This window comes from Hippoglossus hippoglossus, chromosome 16, assembly GCF_009819705.1.
Source record: "Hippoglossus hippoglossus isolate fHipHip1 chromosome 16, fHipHip1.pri, whole genome shotgun sequence".
Lineage (NCBI taxonomy): Eukaryota > Metazoa > Chordata > Actinopteri > Pleuronectiformes > Pleuronectidae > Hippoglossus > Hippoglossus hippoglossus.
Window position 1 is genome coordinate 5,444,821 of NC_047166.1, and position 16,354 is coordinate 5,461,174.

The 16,354-nt window shown below is 40.3% G+C and overlaps 3 protein-coding genes across 3 annotated transcripts in view; all 3 read left to right on the top strand.

Annotated features, from left to right (window-relative positions):
• Positions 1-16,354, top strand: part of LOC117777400 (hemicentin-1-like) — a 1,765,934-nt gene that overhangs the window by 242,991 nt on the left and 1,506,589 nt on the right. The window lies entirely within an intron of this gene.
• LOC117777437 (free fatty acid receptor 2-like) lies at positions 2,367-15,520 on the top strand. Its single transcript, XM_034612228.1, has 2 exons — positions 2,367-2,451; positions 14,346-15,520. Exon 2 carries the CDS (start codon positions 14,357-14,359, stop codon positions 15,278-15,280), a length of 924 nt encoding a protein of 307 aa, XP_034468119.1. The 5' UTR covers positions 2,367-2,451; positions 14,346-14,356; the 3' UTR covers positions 15,281-15,520.
• LOC117777439 (free fatty acid receptor 2-like) lies at positions 8,581-10,057 on the top strand. Its single transcript, XM_034612231.1, has one exon. It carries the CDS (start codon positions 8,581-8,583, stop codon positions 9,502-9,504), a length of 924 nt encoding a protein of 307 aa, XP_034468122.1. The 3' UTR covers positions 9,505-10,057.

The window sequence follows — 16,354 nt, forward strand, 5'->3', positions numbered from 1 at the left end:
AAGGGGGGGGGGGGGGGGGGGGGGGGATCCCGTTATCTAAATAGTGGCCTGCCGCCATTTTGAAAGCACACTCACACACACAGACACGCATACTCACATACACATCTGTAAATAGTAAGTACACCTTTAGTAATTTGTGTTTTTATACTTTATTATCTTCATAATAAATGTTTTTCTTTCACAAATGTTGTTTTAATGAATGTTGCACAAGTGTGAATTTTGCCAACCTCTACACTGTCAAGAACTCTATATCCTTCAACTTTGCTAACTATCTACATGGTAATTTTATTTATAGTTATTAATTTAATTGTTACTCAGAGTTCCAAATTTGTAGACAATTAATAAATTTGCTATCTTTTCACTTCCTTTGAAGGGTGGTGCCCTGAGGTAACTTTCATCAATTAAAGTTATTATTTAATATTAATATTTGTAATATTAATGTTTAATATTTATTTTCATAACCAAATTTATTGAATGCCGAAAGGCACACCATTTAATGGTGTCACGTTTAATGTATCAATTGCACAACAACTATCAGCAAGAAACAGTTATTACAGTGAAGTTGACTGCACCTGTGTATTGGACCCATCCCAGTATGTAGGACCAGGAAAAGCGCCAGTCTGTAATACAAAGGTCATTTCAGGTGAAGTTCACACTGTGCACCAATAGTTTCTGCAACAGGCCGACTGGACTGTTACTGTACATGATATTCAAATTCACCACAAAACACATCATTCATGCCCGATGTGATATTTGGGTACTGTGTAAATTTATTCTGTTGAAGAAGAGATACCTGCAAAAATAATACAAGCCCATCCTCTACTTCTGTACTTCTGTGTTTGTACACAGAGGTCGTCATGAGAGCTTCTGGACAGAGTAATCAAACCAACCACAATAAAATCCACTAATAACAACATGTGTTTTGTTTTTATACCCCCTGCGGCACAAATCACAGATATGTAAATTTCCTCAGCCAACCACACAAAACGTTAATCAGAAAATGACTTGGGAACATCAACTCACACACAACTAACAATTCTGTGAGAGATGCTGATACAACTGCAGCTTTGTCTTATGAACTGTGTAGCTTTTGAGTATGATGACGACAACAACAACAACAGGATCTGAGGCAAAGTCGACCAGGACGAAAGATTATTGGAAACTTTGCTGATGACCTTGGGTTACTCGAGGCTTACCTGGACCGGGTGGTGGAGATCTTGGCAGACAGAGAACAGATGGACTCGGTGAAGAATGAAGATGCCCGTCAGTCGGTGCTGAAGAGGTTCCAGGTGGCAGGACAAAACGTGAAGGGAGAGAATGCAAAGAAAGCCGAGGGGCACAAGTTATGTAACGTTTTATGAGGGAGGCCAGGGCTCCTTCTTTAGCTTGGAGACATATTGTGCTCAAAAAAATCGAAACATTACCAACGCTGTTCATTACTATTTACTACTTATACAGAAAGTCATAAATATGAAGCCATATGTACATTGTTTGATGAAATGTAATCAATAAAAAGTGAGTCTGCAATTAATTTACTGATGTAATCTTCCTGTTACTGATGTAATCTTCATTTATTCCTCAATGCAGAGCTGATTTGGTGAATTGTACCAGAAGCACAGACAATCAGCAATCCTCAGTAGATCCCCATTAATCACACAGACATCAACCTGCTGAGGAAGATCCCGGATACGATAGAAAGCTCTGGATCAGCTGTTAAACAGGCCTCATGGTGGGACTGATTTCTCAGCAACAACAAGACAGAAGAGAAGCCTCTAAACACCTGAAAACATAAACTCCATCTGTCATCATGTAAGATTTAAGAACAGAAACAGTAATTGAACAATGGAGAGCACTGAGTGATGAAACCTTTTACTGCACAAGTGTATTGCATTGATGTGCAATACATGAACTGCTGATCTGAGGATATCTTCTTCTGCTGCTGCTTCATACAATAAGCTCCTTGTCGTAGTTGCAGCCTAAGAGCAGTATTGACTTGAATTACATGCTCAGAACTGTTTGAGTCGGCCGTGTTTATTCCCTTTTGCAGTGAAACTGATGCTAATGTAGACAGTGCTATCAGGAAGCGAAACCAATATTGATGACATGGAACTGCAGAGAGAGATGTCCTTAATCGATTCTCTATGTGGAAAATAATCTGTGTATTTTAAATTATTGCGTAGGCGTAAATAAGAATAAATGTAGACCCATGGCCTGATGAAATCCAAAACTAATTATCATGTTTAGAGTTTATGTCATGGGAGGAGGTTCTTTATTAACACGTATGAAAGTCAAAATGAACCTGCTGTTTTGCATACATTAGTAACAGTACAGAAGAGTACAGCTTCGACTCACAGCTTTGCAGGTATTGCTTATATCAGCTCATCTTTGAAAGCATGAGGCACAGCAAGTAAAAAACATAGAGCTCAACATTTTCAAAACTTCGTTTATTAGGTAAGTACATTTTTTATTTACCATATCAACCATTTTTCCACATCTGGTGTTTGGAGTCTGAGATTGAGAGCTTGGCTCATTTGTTTTACAGTTTTTCTGTATTGATTTTATAATGTTTGTTTACTTAATTCATTATTGTATAAAAAAAGAAAATGACACATAAAGATAGAGCTTTAATTTCTAGATTTGCAGTATATATTCAAGAAGTAGCCTTTCATAGGGTATAACCTTTTAAACGCAATGATGGTTGTTAGTACATACTATAGTCTTGTTAATCTGTAAAATGTACGACATGACAGCTCCCAGAAGTGAAGCCAAATCACCTTGATTGTTACCTGGTGGGTGAACCAAGCTAAAAAGTCAAAGTACACATCGATTACATTTTGCTCACAGATGAGGTTTGTTCAAGTGTTTGTGCAACTTTTTGCAGTAAGTTGGGTTTTAACTCATAATTGATTCGCAACTGGTTGAACACCTGTGTTGGCAGAACTTCGATACCGCTGCTCTTTACCACAATCACCACTGCGCAGACTTTGCCGTCAAAAGTGAGGTCAAAAGCGTAAGATGGCAGCCCCCATATGAGGCATAATTCAGTTTCAGTTTCAATCAGAAGTAAAGTATTGTACATTTTTATATGCAGCCTATCATTCCTACATTTTGATTGATGTTTGTTCACTTCCTTTGGTTCAGGTCCGTAGACAATGGTGAGCAGCGAGGTGATTCTCTCGGTGTACATAATTACCTTTGTGATTGGCTTCCCAGCCAACCTCCTGGCTCTCTATGCCTTCAGTGTCAAGATCCATGTCAAGGCAAATCCAACAGACATCCTGCTACTCAATCTGACCGTCTCCGACCTGCTCTTCTTGATCATCCTTCCTCTCAAGATGTACGAGGCCACGTCAGGCATGACGTGGAATCTGCCCGACTTCCTGTGCACCCTCACCGCCTTCACCTTCTTCTCCAGCATCTACACCAGCTCCTTGTTGCTGATGGCTGTCAGTCTCGTTCGCTACATTGCACTCGCCTTCCCTATCACCTATCATCGGCTAAACAAACCTGTGTATGCAGTAGTGATGGGGGCAGTTATTTGGCTGATCTCCTTAGCAAACTGCAGTATACCTCTCGTCACCAAGTACCACCCATCCCTAGCCAGCAAAAACCCTGATGGCCATGCTTGCTATAAGAACTTTACGAAGAAGCAGCTGGATGTCCTCCTCCCGATACGTTTGGAGGTTTTCATTGTTCTCTGCCTTGTACCTCTTGTAATCTGTGTTTACTGCTACGTGCAATGCATCTTGATCGTGTACAGCCGCCCCAGGATATCCCGCATGCAGAAGCAGAAAGCCATCGGTATGGCCTTGGGGACTCTAGCCGTGTTCCTCATTTGCGTGCTACCATACAATATCTCTCATTTAGTGGGTTTCATTGAGGGTAAGAGCCCAGAATGGAGGTACTATGTTTTGCTGCTTAGCACCTTCAACACCTGCGTTGATCCCATCATCTTCTACTTTTCTTCCTCTAGCTTCCACTGCAACAGTAAAAAGTCAATTTTCAGGAAACGCAGACTCATTGTTCCAGAGTTACAAACACCGGGCACAGGCTCTAACCCAGGGTAAAATACACTGTCCAGCTTTAATGTTATAATTGTACTGTATATTATTCCATTCATTATCCATCTATTACCTCTACCGCTTATCCTGGAGCCAATCCTCCCCAACATTGAGCAAGAAGTACCAAATGCTTCAGAAGTTGTTTTAACTTGAGCTTAAATTTCACATTTATTTTATCTTTATAAAACAACGTCTTAAAAAGTGTGATCTGATCCTGTTGAAAGTGACTGTGTTGCTTTTGAAAAACAATGTAGAGCCTTTAAAAAAAAAATGCAGAAACATTATATTTGCATTTGCAAAATTCCAAATTTTATTATTTCACAGTAAGTTCTCTATTTTTTAATGGGAATTCAAATCATTTGCGCCCCTGACACAGTAGTTTGTGTTTACTTTAACGCGGGCCAGCCACTCTTCGGCACTCATGCATTCTGTAGGCACACATGTAGAATATACCTGCAACAAAAAACAAAACAAAAGTCAGAAATAAAGTGATGTGCCACAAAGGCATTTTCTTCAGCACACAGATATGTCAAGTACAAGATAGTGGCACAATAACAAGTTATAGACAGAAAATATATTTTTTAAAGGAAAAGATTGATTTTTTCTCATAGTTATCCAGTATATCTGAAGCTTATTGTGTGAGTTTGATAATATGTGTGTCTATTGAGACTATATCGAGGGGTATTTTCAACAGCCTCTTTAACAATTGTTATGAATAAAGCTTTGGGAAAATGACAGAAATATATGTGACAGCAGTTTATTTTTTTACTTTATCATTTGTTTCTCATGAACAGACAGAGTTGTAATATTCAAGGAGGATTTCAAACTGATTTAGTTGACTCTGTTGGGACCTGGTATTTGTGAACTACAGTTGGGCCTACATGTGTAGTCAAACCCTGGACACACGTTCTTTGTTCTGGAGACGAACCAGAGCCTCCAGAACTCAGTCTCCCAGGGTGCTTCAACTTCACACCGAGGTGTGAAAACTGACCGGGGACACAAGTTTCAACAACTATGGGTCACTCTGGGCCCCATGACCCATGAGGTCACCAGGCCAATATAAGCCCAGTTCTCCCCCCTTCTTCCTGTTTCTCCTCAACTCTCCAAGAGGAGCCCACCTCTCTGTCTGCTCAACTTCAAAGGAGGAGAGGTGCAGCTTGCAGCTCACCTCACCAGGGAAACCTCCTCCCTACCCAAGCTCTACCAACCTTCAAGCAGGCCTGACTGGAGCAGACTGCTAAAACCTTCCAAAAGGCAGCGCCGCGAGTGCCTGCCTAAGAACTTCAGCAAAAGAGCTGCATCGTACAGCAGAACCACAAAAACAGGAGCCACAAAACCAGCAAGACGACTTCACTGGACTTCAAACAGCACGTCATCCTTTTTTCCCATTTCATGGACGGGTAACACAACTGGGCTTAATAATTATACTAGGCTAAGCAAAGACTGTTTATTCGATTCCGTGTGATGTTTATAAGTTTGATTTGTGTTGCTGTGATATTTTGGTTATAAGTTATTTCAAAGTTAATGTTATGTTATTATCTTCACAGTCTTTCTTTGCATGCAACTAGCTACTTTCTCTAACTTGGCACCAACACAAACACACGCATATCTCCCCACACATCTCTCTGACCCCTGCCGCATGTCGTATACCTTCCAAAGGGGGGGGGGGTCCCATTATCTAAATAGTGGCCTGCCGCCATTTTGAAAGCACACTCACACACACAGACACACACACGCATACTCACATACACATCTGTATATAATAAGTACACCTTTAGTAATTTGTGTTTTTATACTTTATTATCTTCATAATAAATGCTTTTCTTTCACAAATGTTGTTTTAATGAATGTTGCACAAGTGTAAATTTTGCCAACCTCTACACTGTCAAGAACTCTATATCCTTCAACTTTGCTAACTATCTATATGGTAATTTTGTTTATAGTTATGAATAAATTGTTACTCAGAGTTCCAAATTTGTAGACAATCAATAAATTGGCTATCTTTTCCCTTCCTTTGAAGGGTGGTGCCCTGAGGTAACTTTAATCAATTACATTTATTATTTAATATTCATATTTTTTTATATTAATGTTCAATATTCATTTTCATAACCAAAGTTATTGAATGCCGAAAGGCACAACATTTAATGGTGTCACGTTTAATGTATCAATTGCACAACAACTATCAGCAAGAAACAGTTATTACAGTGAAGTTGACTGCACCTGTGTATTGGACCCATCCCAGTATGTAGGACCAGGAAAAGCGACAGTCTGTAATACAAAGGTCATTTCAGGTGAAGTTCACACTGTGCACCAATAGTTTCTGCAACAGGCCGACTGGACTGTTACTGTACATGATATTCAAATTCACCACAAAACACATCATTCATGCCCGATGTGATATTTGGGTACTGTGTAAATTTATTCTGTTGAAGAAGAGATACCTGCAAAAATAATACAATCCCATCCTCTACTTCTGTACTTCTGTGTTTGTACACAGAGGTCGTCATGAGAGCTTCTGGACAGAGTAATCAAACCAACCACAATAAAATCCACTAATAACAACATGTGTTTTGTTTTTATACCCCCTGCGGCACAAATCGCAGATATGTAAATTTCCTCAGCCAACCACACAAAACTTTAATCAGAAAATGACCTGGGAACATCAACTCACACACAACTAACAATTCTGTGAGAGATGCTGATACAACTGCAGCTTTGTCTTATGAACTGTGTAGCTTTTGAGTGTGATGACGACAACAACAACAACAGGATCTGAGGCCAAGTCGACCAGGACGAAAGATTATTGGAAACTTTGCTGATGACCTTGGGTTACTCGAGGCTTACCTGGACCGGGTGGGGGAGATCTTGGCAGACAGAGAACAGATGGACTCGGTGAAGAATGAAGATGCCCTTACAGTCGGTGCTGAAGAGGCTTCAGGTGGCAGGACAAAAAGTGAAGGGAGACAATGCAAAGAAAGCTGAGGGGCACAAGTTATGTAACGTTTCATGAGGGAGGCCAGGGATCCTTCTTTAGCTCGGAGACATATTGCGCTCAAAAAAATCTAAACATTACCAACGCTGTTCATTACTATTTACTACTTTTACAGAAAGTCATAAATATGTAGCCATATGTACATTGTTTGATGAAATGTAATCGATAAAAAGTGAGTTTGCAATTAATTTACTGATGTAATCTTCATTTATTCCTCAATGCAGAGCTGATTTGGTGAATTGTACCAGAAGCACAGACAATCAGCAATCCTCAGTAGATCCCCATTAATCACACAAACATCAACCTGTTGAGGAAGATCCCGGATACGATAGAAAGCTCTGGATCAGCTGTTAAACAGGCCTCATGGTGGGACTGATTTCTCAGTGACAACAAGACAGAAGAGAAGCCTCTAAACACCTGAAAACATAAACTCCATCTGTCATCAAGTAAGATTTAAGAACAGAAACAGTAATTGAACAATGGAGAGCACTGAGTGATGAAACCTTTTACTGCACAAGTGTATTGCATTGATGTGCAATACATGAACTGCTGATCTGAGGACATCTTCTGCTGCTGCTGCTTCATACAATAAGCTCCTTGTCGTAGTTGCAGCCTAAGAGCAGTATTGACTTGAATTACATGCTCAGAACTGTTTGAGTCGGCCATGTTTATTCCCTGTTGCAGTGAAACTGATGCTAATGTAGACAGTGCTATCAGGAAGCGAAACCAATATTGATGACACGGAACTGCAGAGAGAGATGTCCTAAATCGATTCTCTATGTGGAAAAATAATCTGTTTATCTTAATTCATCGCGTAGGCGTAAATAAGAATAAATGCAGACCCATGGCCTGATGAAATCCAAACCTAATTATCATGTTTAGAGTTTATGTAATGGGAGGAGGTTCTTTATTAACACTTATGAAAGTCACAATGAACCTGCTGTTTTGCATTTTAGTAAAGATTAACCAACTGGTGTCGGCTCGTGGCTCCATATACAATAAATTTGACTCTGGGCTGGAGTGCGACTCACCTCTTTGCGGATATCATTTTATATCAGCTCATCTTTGAAAGCACGAGGCACAGCAAGAAAAAAAAAAAATACAACTCTAGTTGTTTCTTCCTTGAAACCTTAACATTTCTAAAACGTCTTCTATTAGGTAAGTAGATGTATGTTTACCTTATCAACACATTTTTTGCATTTATTTACTTCTACTGAACATAGCATGCTAACCATCTAGGTCCAATCACGCAAGCCCGTCTCATAACTTTCTGTTAGCGAGTCACGCATCCAGTCAACCTGCAAGAAGTAGCTGTTCATGTTCTGTGAATAACCTTTTAAATGCAACTAGGAGCAATCGTCAACACCGTCCACACCTGGCAAGACACCATGTTCGGTGGCTGAGAAACGTACAAATAGCCCTTCAGTTTAAATAAGAAGTAAAGTATTTTACATTTTTATATGCAGCCTATCATTCCTACATTTTGATTGATGTTTGTTCACTTCCTTTGGTTCAGGTCCGTAGACAATGGTGAGCAGCGAGGTGATTCTCTCGGTGTACATAATTACCTTTGTGATTGGCTTCCCAGCCAACCTCCTGGCTCTCTATGCCTTCAGTGTCAAGATCCATGTCAAGGCAAATCCAACAGACATCCTGCTACTCAATCTGACCGTCTCCGACCTGCTCTTCTTGATCATCCTTCCTCTCAAGATGTACGAGGCCACGTCGTCAGGCATGACGTGGAATCTGCCTGACTTCCTGTGCTCCCTCACCTCCTTCATCTTCTTCTCCACCATCTACACCAGCTCCTTGTTACTGATGGCTGTCAGTCTGGTTCGCTACATTGCACTCGCCTTCCCTATCACCTATCATCGGCTGCACAAACCTGTGTATGCAGTAGTGATGGGGGCAGTCATTTGGCTGATCTCCTTAGCAAACTGCAGTATCACTATCATCACCGTGCACCACCCATCCCTGGCCAGCGAAACCCCTGATGACAATGTCCATGTTTGCTATGAGAACTTTACGGAGAAGCAGCTGGATGTCCTCCTCCCGATACGTTTGGAGTTTTTCATTGTTTTCTGCCTTGTACCTCTTGTAATCTGTGTTTACTGCTACGTGCAATGCATCTTGATCGTGTACAGCCGCCCCAGGATATCCCGCATACAGAAGCAGAAAGCCATCGGTATGGCCTTGGGGACTCTAGCCGTGTTCCTCATTTGCGTGCTACCATACAATATCTCTCATTTAGTGGGTTTCATTAAGGGTAAGAGCCCAGAATGGAGGTACTACGTTTTGCTGCTTAGCACCTTCAACACCTGCATTGATCCCATCATCTTCTACTTTTCTTCCTCTAGCTTCCACTGCAACAGTAAAAAGTCAATTTTCAGGAAACGTAGACTCACTGTTTTAGAGTTACAAAGGCTGGGCACAGGCTCTAACCCAGGGTAAAAGACACTGTCCAGCTTTAATGATATTATTGTACTGTATATTATTCCATTCATTATCCATCTATTACCTCTCCCGCTTATCTTGGAGCCAATCCCAGCCAACATTGAGCAAGAAGTACCAAATGCTTCAGAAGTTGTTTTAACTCAAGCTTAAATTTCACATTTATTTTATCTTTATAAAACAATGTCTTAAAAAATCTGCACTGTGATCTGATCCTGTTGAAAGTGACTGTGTTGCTTTTGAAAAACAATGTAGAGCCTTTAAAAAAAAAATGCAGAGACATTATATTTGCATATGCAAAATTCCAAATTTTATTATTTCACAGTTAGTTCTCTATTTTTTAATGGGAATTCAAATCATTTGCGCCCTTGACACAGTAGTTTGTGTTTACTTTAACGCGGGCCAGCCACTCTTCTGCACTCATGCATTCTGTAGGCACACATGTAGAATATACCTGCAACAAAAAACAAAACAAAAGTCAGAAATAAAGTGATGTGCCACAAAGGCATTTTCTTCAGCACACAGATATGTCAAGTACAAGATAGTGGCACAATAACAAGTTATAGACAGAAATATATTTTTTAAAGGAAAAGATTAATTTTTTCTCTTAGTTATCCAGTATATCTGAAGCTTATTGTGTGAGTTTGATAATATGTGTGTCTATTGAGACTATATGGAGGGGTATTTTCAACAGCCTCTTTAACAATTGTTATGAATAAAGCTTTGGGGAAATGACAGAAATATATGTGACAGCAGTTTATTTTTTTACTTTATCATTTGTTTCTCATGAACAGACAGAGTTGTAATATTCAAGGAGGATTTCAAACTGATTTACTTGACTCTGTTGGGACCTGGTATTTGTGAACTACAGTTCGGCCTACATGTGTAGTCAAACCCTCGCCACACGTTCTTTGTTCTGGAGACGAACCAGAGCCTCCAGAACTCAGTCTCCCAGGGTGCTTCAACTTCACACCGAGGTGTGAAAACTGACCGGGGACACAAGTTTCAACAACTATTGGTCACTCTGGGCCCCATGACCCATGAGGTCACCAGGCCAATATAAGCCCAGTTCTCCACCCCTTCTTCCTCTTTCTACTCAACTCTCCGAGAGGAGCCCACCTCTCTGTCTGCTCAACTTCAAAGGAGGAGAGGTGCAGCTTGCAGCTCACCTCACCAGGGAAACCTCCTCCCTACCCAAGCTCTACCAACCTTCAAGCAGGCCTGACTGGAGCAGACTGCTAAAACCTTCCAAAAGGCAGCGCCACGAGTGCCTGCCTAAGAACTTCAGCAAAAGAGCTGCATCGTACAGCAGAACCACAAAAACAGGAGCCACAAAACCAGCAAGATGACTTCACTGGACTTCAAACAGCACATCAACTTTTTTTCCCTTTTCATGGACGGGTAACACAACTGGGCTTAATAATTATACTAGGCTAAGCAAAGACTGTTTATTCGATTCCGTGTGATGTTTATAAGTTTGATGTGTTGCTCTGATACTTTAGTTATAAGTTATTTCAAAGTTAATGTTATGTTATGATCTTCACAGTCTTTCTTTGCATGCAACTAGCTACTTTCTCTAACTTGGCACCAACACAAACACACGCATATCTCCCCACACATCTCTCTGACCCCTGCCGCATGTCGTATACCTTCCGGGGGGGGGGGGCCTGCCGCCATTTTGAAAGCACACTCACACACACAGACACACACCTGCATACTCACATACACATCTGTATATAGTAAGTACACCTTTAGTAATTTGTGTTTTTATACTTTATTATCTTCATAATAAATGTTTTTCTGTCACAAATGTTGTTTTAATGAATGTTGAACAAGTGTGAATTTTGCCAACCTCTACACTGTCAAGAACTCTATATCCTTCAACTTTGCTAACTATCTATATGGTAATTTTGTTTGTAGTTATGAATTTAATTGTCACTCAGAGTTCCAAATTTGTAGACAATCAATAAATTTGCTATCTTTTCCCTTCCTTTGAAGGGTGGTGCCCCGAGGTAACTTTCATAAATTAAAGTTATTATTTAATATTAATATTTGTAATATTAAAGTTTAATATTTATTTTCATAACCAATTTATTGAATGCCGAAAGGCACAACATTTAATGGTGTCACGTTTAATGTATCAATTGCACAACAACTATCAGCAAGAAACAGTTATTACAGTGAAGTTGACTGCACCTGTGTATTGGACCCATCCCAGTATGTAGGACCAGGAAAAGCGCCAGTCTGTAATACAAAGGTCATTTCAGGTGAAGTTCACACTGTGCACCAATAGTTTCTGCAACAGGCCGACTGGACTGTTACTGTACATGATATTCAAATTCACCACAAAACACATCATTAATGCCCGATGTGATATTTGGGTACTGTGTAAATTTATTCTGTTGAAGAAGAGATACCTGCAAAAATAATACAAGCCCATCCTCCACTTCTGTACTTTTGTGTTTGTACACAGAGGTCGTCATGAGAGCTTCTGGACAGAGTAATCAAACCAACCACAATAAAATCCACTAATAACAACATGTGTTTTGTTTTTATACCCCCTGCGGCACAAATCACAGATATGTAAATTTCCTCAGCCAACCACACAAAACATTAATCAGAAAATGACCTGGGAACATCAACTCACAAACAACTAACAATTCTGTGAGAGATGCTGATACAACTGCAGCTTTGTCTTATGAACTGTGTAGCTTTTGAGTATGACGACGACAACAACAACAACAGGATCTGAGGCAAAGTCGACCAGGACGAAAGATTATTGCAAACTTTGCTGATGACCTTGGGTTACTCGAGGCTTACCTGGACCGGGTGGGGGAGATCTTGGCAGACAGAGAACAGAAGGACTCGGTGAAGAATGAAGATGCCCTTCAGTCGGTGCTGAAGAGGTTCCAGGTGGCAGGACAAAAAGTGAAGGGAGAGAATGCAAAGAAAGCCGAGGGGCACAAGTTATGTAAAGTTTTATGAGGGAGGCCAGGGCTCCTTCTTTAGCTCGGAGACATATTGCGCTCAAAAAAATCTAAACATTACCAACGCTGTTCATTACTATTTACTACTTATACAGAAAGTCATAAATATGTAGCCATATGTACATTGTTTGATGAAATGTAATCAATAAAAAGTGAGTTTGCAATTAATTTACTGATGTAATCTTCATTTATTCCTCAATGCAGAGCTGATTTGGTGAATTGTACCAGAAGCACAGACAATCAGCAATCCTCAGTAGATCCCCATTCATCACACAGACATCAACCTGTTGAGGAAGATCCCGGATACGATAGAAAGCTCTGGATCAGCTGTTAAACAGGCCTCATGGTGGGACTGATTTCTCAGCAACAACAAGACAGAAGAGAAGCCTCTAAACACCTGAAAGCATCAACTTCATCTGTCATCAAGTAAGATTTAAGAACAGACACAGTAATTGAACAATGGAGAGCACTGAGTGATGAAACCTTTTACTGCACAAGTGTATTGCATTGATGTGCAATACATGACCTGCAGATCTGAGGATATCTTCTTCTGCTGCTGCTTCATACAATAAGCCCCTTGTAGTAGTTGCAGCCTAAGAGCAGTATTGACTTGAATTACATGCTCAGAACTGTTTGAGTCGGCCGTGTTTATTCCCTGTTGCAGTGAAACTGATGCTAATGTAGACAGTACTATCAGGAAGCGAAACCAATATACCAGCTGTCAATAAGTAACAGAAACAAATCTACTGTAGGCCAAAGGATATTAAAGGATATGTTGTGTGTGTATTCTCCTAAACCCTCAGATGTCTCAAATGACATGGAACTGCAGAGAGAGATGTCCTAATTCGATTCTCCATGTGGAAAAATAATCTGTTTATCTTAATTTATTGCGTAGGCCTGATGAAATCCAAACATAATTATCATGTTTAGAGTTTATGTAATGGGAGGAGGTTCTTTATTAACACGTATGAACGTCAAAATGAACCTGCTGTTTTGCATTTTATTAAAGATTAACCAACTGGTGTCGGCTCGTGGCTCCATATACAATAAATTTGACTCTGGGCTGGAGTGCGACTCACCTCTTTGCGGATATCATTTTATATCAGCTCATCTTTGAAAGCACGAGGCACAGCAAGAAAAAAAAAAAATACAACTCTAGTTGTTTCTTCCTTGAAGCCTTAACATTTCTAAAACATCTTCTGTTAGGTAAGTAGATGTATGTTTACCTTATCAACCATTTTTCCACATCTCGTGTTTGGAGTCTGAGATTGAGAGTGTGGCTCATTTGTTTTGCAATTTTTCTGAATTAATTTCATGATATTTATTAACTTATTCATTCTTGTATGGAAAATAAAAATGATAATTAAATATAGAGATTTAATTCATAGATTTGTAGCATATTCACATACAGCAACTAAATACTTGGGTGAGATTATCACCAACGGTTTGCCTGCAGATATACAAGAAACCTTGCAAGTTCTGCATCAAACACTTATCTCGATGGCAAAACAACACCAGAGTTAACACTTTTTTTGCATTTATTTACTTCTACTGAACATAGCATGCTAACCATCTAGGTCCAATCACGCAAGCCCGTCTCATAACTTTCCGTTAGCGAGTCAAGCATCCAGTCAACCTGCAAGAAGTAGCTGTTCATGTTCTGTGAATAACCTTTTAAATGCAACTAGGAGCAATCGTCAACACCGTCCACACCTGGCAAGACACCATGTTCGGCGGCTGAGAAACGTACAAATAGCCCTTCAGTTTAAATCAGAAGTAAATTATTTTACATTTTTATGTGCAGCCTATCATTCCTACATTTTGATTGATGTTTGTTCACTTCCTTTGGTTCAGGTCCGTAGACAATGGTGAGCAGCGAGGTGATTCTCTCGGTGTACATAATTACCTTCGTGATTGGCTTCCCAGCCAACCTCCTGGCTCTCTATGCCTTCAGTGTCAAGATCCATGTCAAGGCAAATCCAACAGACATCCTGCTACTCAATCTGACCGTCTCCGACCTGCTCTTCTTGATCATCCTTCCTCTCAAGATGTACGAGGCCACGTCGTCAGGCATGACGTGGAATCTGCCCGACTTCCTGTGCTCCCTCACCGCCTTCATCTTCTTCTCCACCATCTACACCAGCTCCTTGTTGCTGATGGCTGTCAGTCTGGTTCGCTACATTGCACTCGCTTTCCCTATCACCTATCATCGGCTGCACAAACCTGTGTATGCAGTAGTGATGGGGGCAGTCATTTGGCTGATCTCCTTAGCAAACTGCAGTATCACTATCATCACCGTGCACCACCCATCCCTAGCCAGCGAAACCCCTGATGACAATGCCCATGCTTGCTATGAGAACTTTACGAAGAAGCAGCTGGATGTCCTCCTCCCGATACGTTTGGAGTTTTTCATTGTTTTCTGCCTTGTACCTCTTGTAATCTGTGTTTACTGCTACGTGCAATGCATCTTGATCGTGTACAGCCGCCCCAGGATATCCCGCATGCAGAAGCAGAAAGCCATCGGTATGGCCTTGGGGACTCTAGCCGTGTTCCTCATTTGCGTGCTACCATACAATATCTCTCATTTAGTGGGTTTCATTGAGGGTAAGAGCCCAGAATGGAGGTACTACGTTTTGCTGCTTAGCACCTTCAACACCTGCATTGATCCCATCATCTTCTACTTCTCTTCCTCTACCTTCCACTGCAACAGTAAAAAGTCAATTTTCAGGAAACGTAGACTCACTGTTTTAGAGTTACAAAGGCCGGGCACAGGCTCTAACCCAGGGTAAAAGACACTGTCCAGCTTTAATGATATTATTGTACTGTATATTATTCCATTCATTATCCATCTATTACCTCTACCGCTTATCCTGGAGCCAATCCCAGTCAACATTGGGCAAGAAGTACCATATGCTTCAGAAGTTGTTTTAACTCAAGCTTAAATTTCACATTTATTTTATCTTTATAAAACAATGTCTTAAAAAATCTGAAGTGTGATCTGATCCTGTTGAAAGTGACTGTGTTGCTTCTGAAAACAATGTAGACCCTTTAAAAAAAATTGTAGAGACATATTTGTACATGCAAAATTCCAAATTTTATTATTTTACAGTAAGTTCTCTATTTTTTAATGGGAATTCAAATCATTTGCGCCCTTGACACAGTAGTTTGTGTTTACTTTAACGCGGGCCAGCCACTCTTCTGCACTCATGCATTCTGTAGGCACACATGTAGAATATACCTGCAACAAAAAACAAAACAAAAGTCAGAAATAAAGTGATGTGCCACAAAGGCATTTTCTTCAGCACACAGATATGTCAAGTACAAGATAGTGGCACAATAACAAGTTATAGACAGAAATATATTTTTTAAAGGAAAAGATTAATTTTTTCTCTTAGTTATCCAGTATATCTGAAGCTTATTGTGTGAGTTTGATAATATGTGTGTCTATTGAGACTATATCGAGGGGTATTTTCAACAGCCTCTTTAACAATTGTTATGAATAAAGCTTTGGGGAAATGACAGAAATATATGTGACAGCAGTTTATTTTTTTACTTTATCGTTTGTTTCTCATGAACAGACAGAGATGTAATATTCAAGGAGGATTTCAAACTGATTTAGTTGACTCTGTTGGGACCTGGTATTTGTGAACTACAGTTGGGCCTACATGTGTAGTCAAACCCTCGCCACACGTTCTTTGTTCTGGAGACGAACCAGAGCCTCCAGAACTCAGTCTCCCAGGGTGCTTCAACTTCACACCGAGGTGTGAAAACTGACCGGGGACACAAGTTTCAACAACTATGGGTCACTCTGGGCCCCATGACCCATGAGGTCACCAGGCCAATATAAGCCCAGTTCTCACCCC

Bases quoted from the DNA above. Each gene is read 5' to 3' on its own strand.
- LOC117777437 (XM_034612228.1), top strand. From the start codon at position 14,357: ATGGTGAGCAGCGAGGTGATTCTCTCGGTGTACATAATTACCTTCGTG.
- LOC117777439 (XM_034612231.1), top strand. From the start codon at position 8,581: ATGGTGAGCAGCGAGGTGATTCTCTCGGTGTACATAATTACCTTTGTG.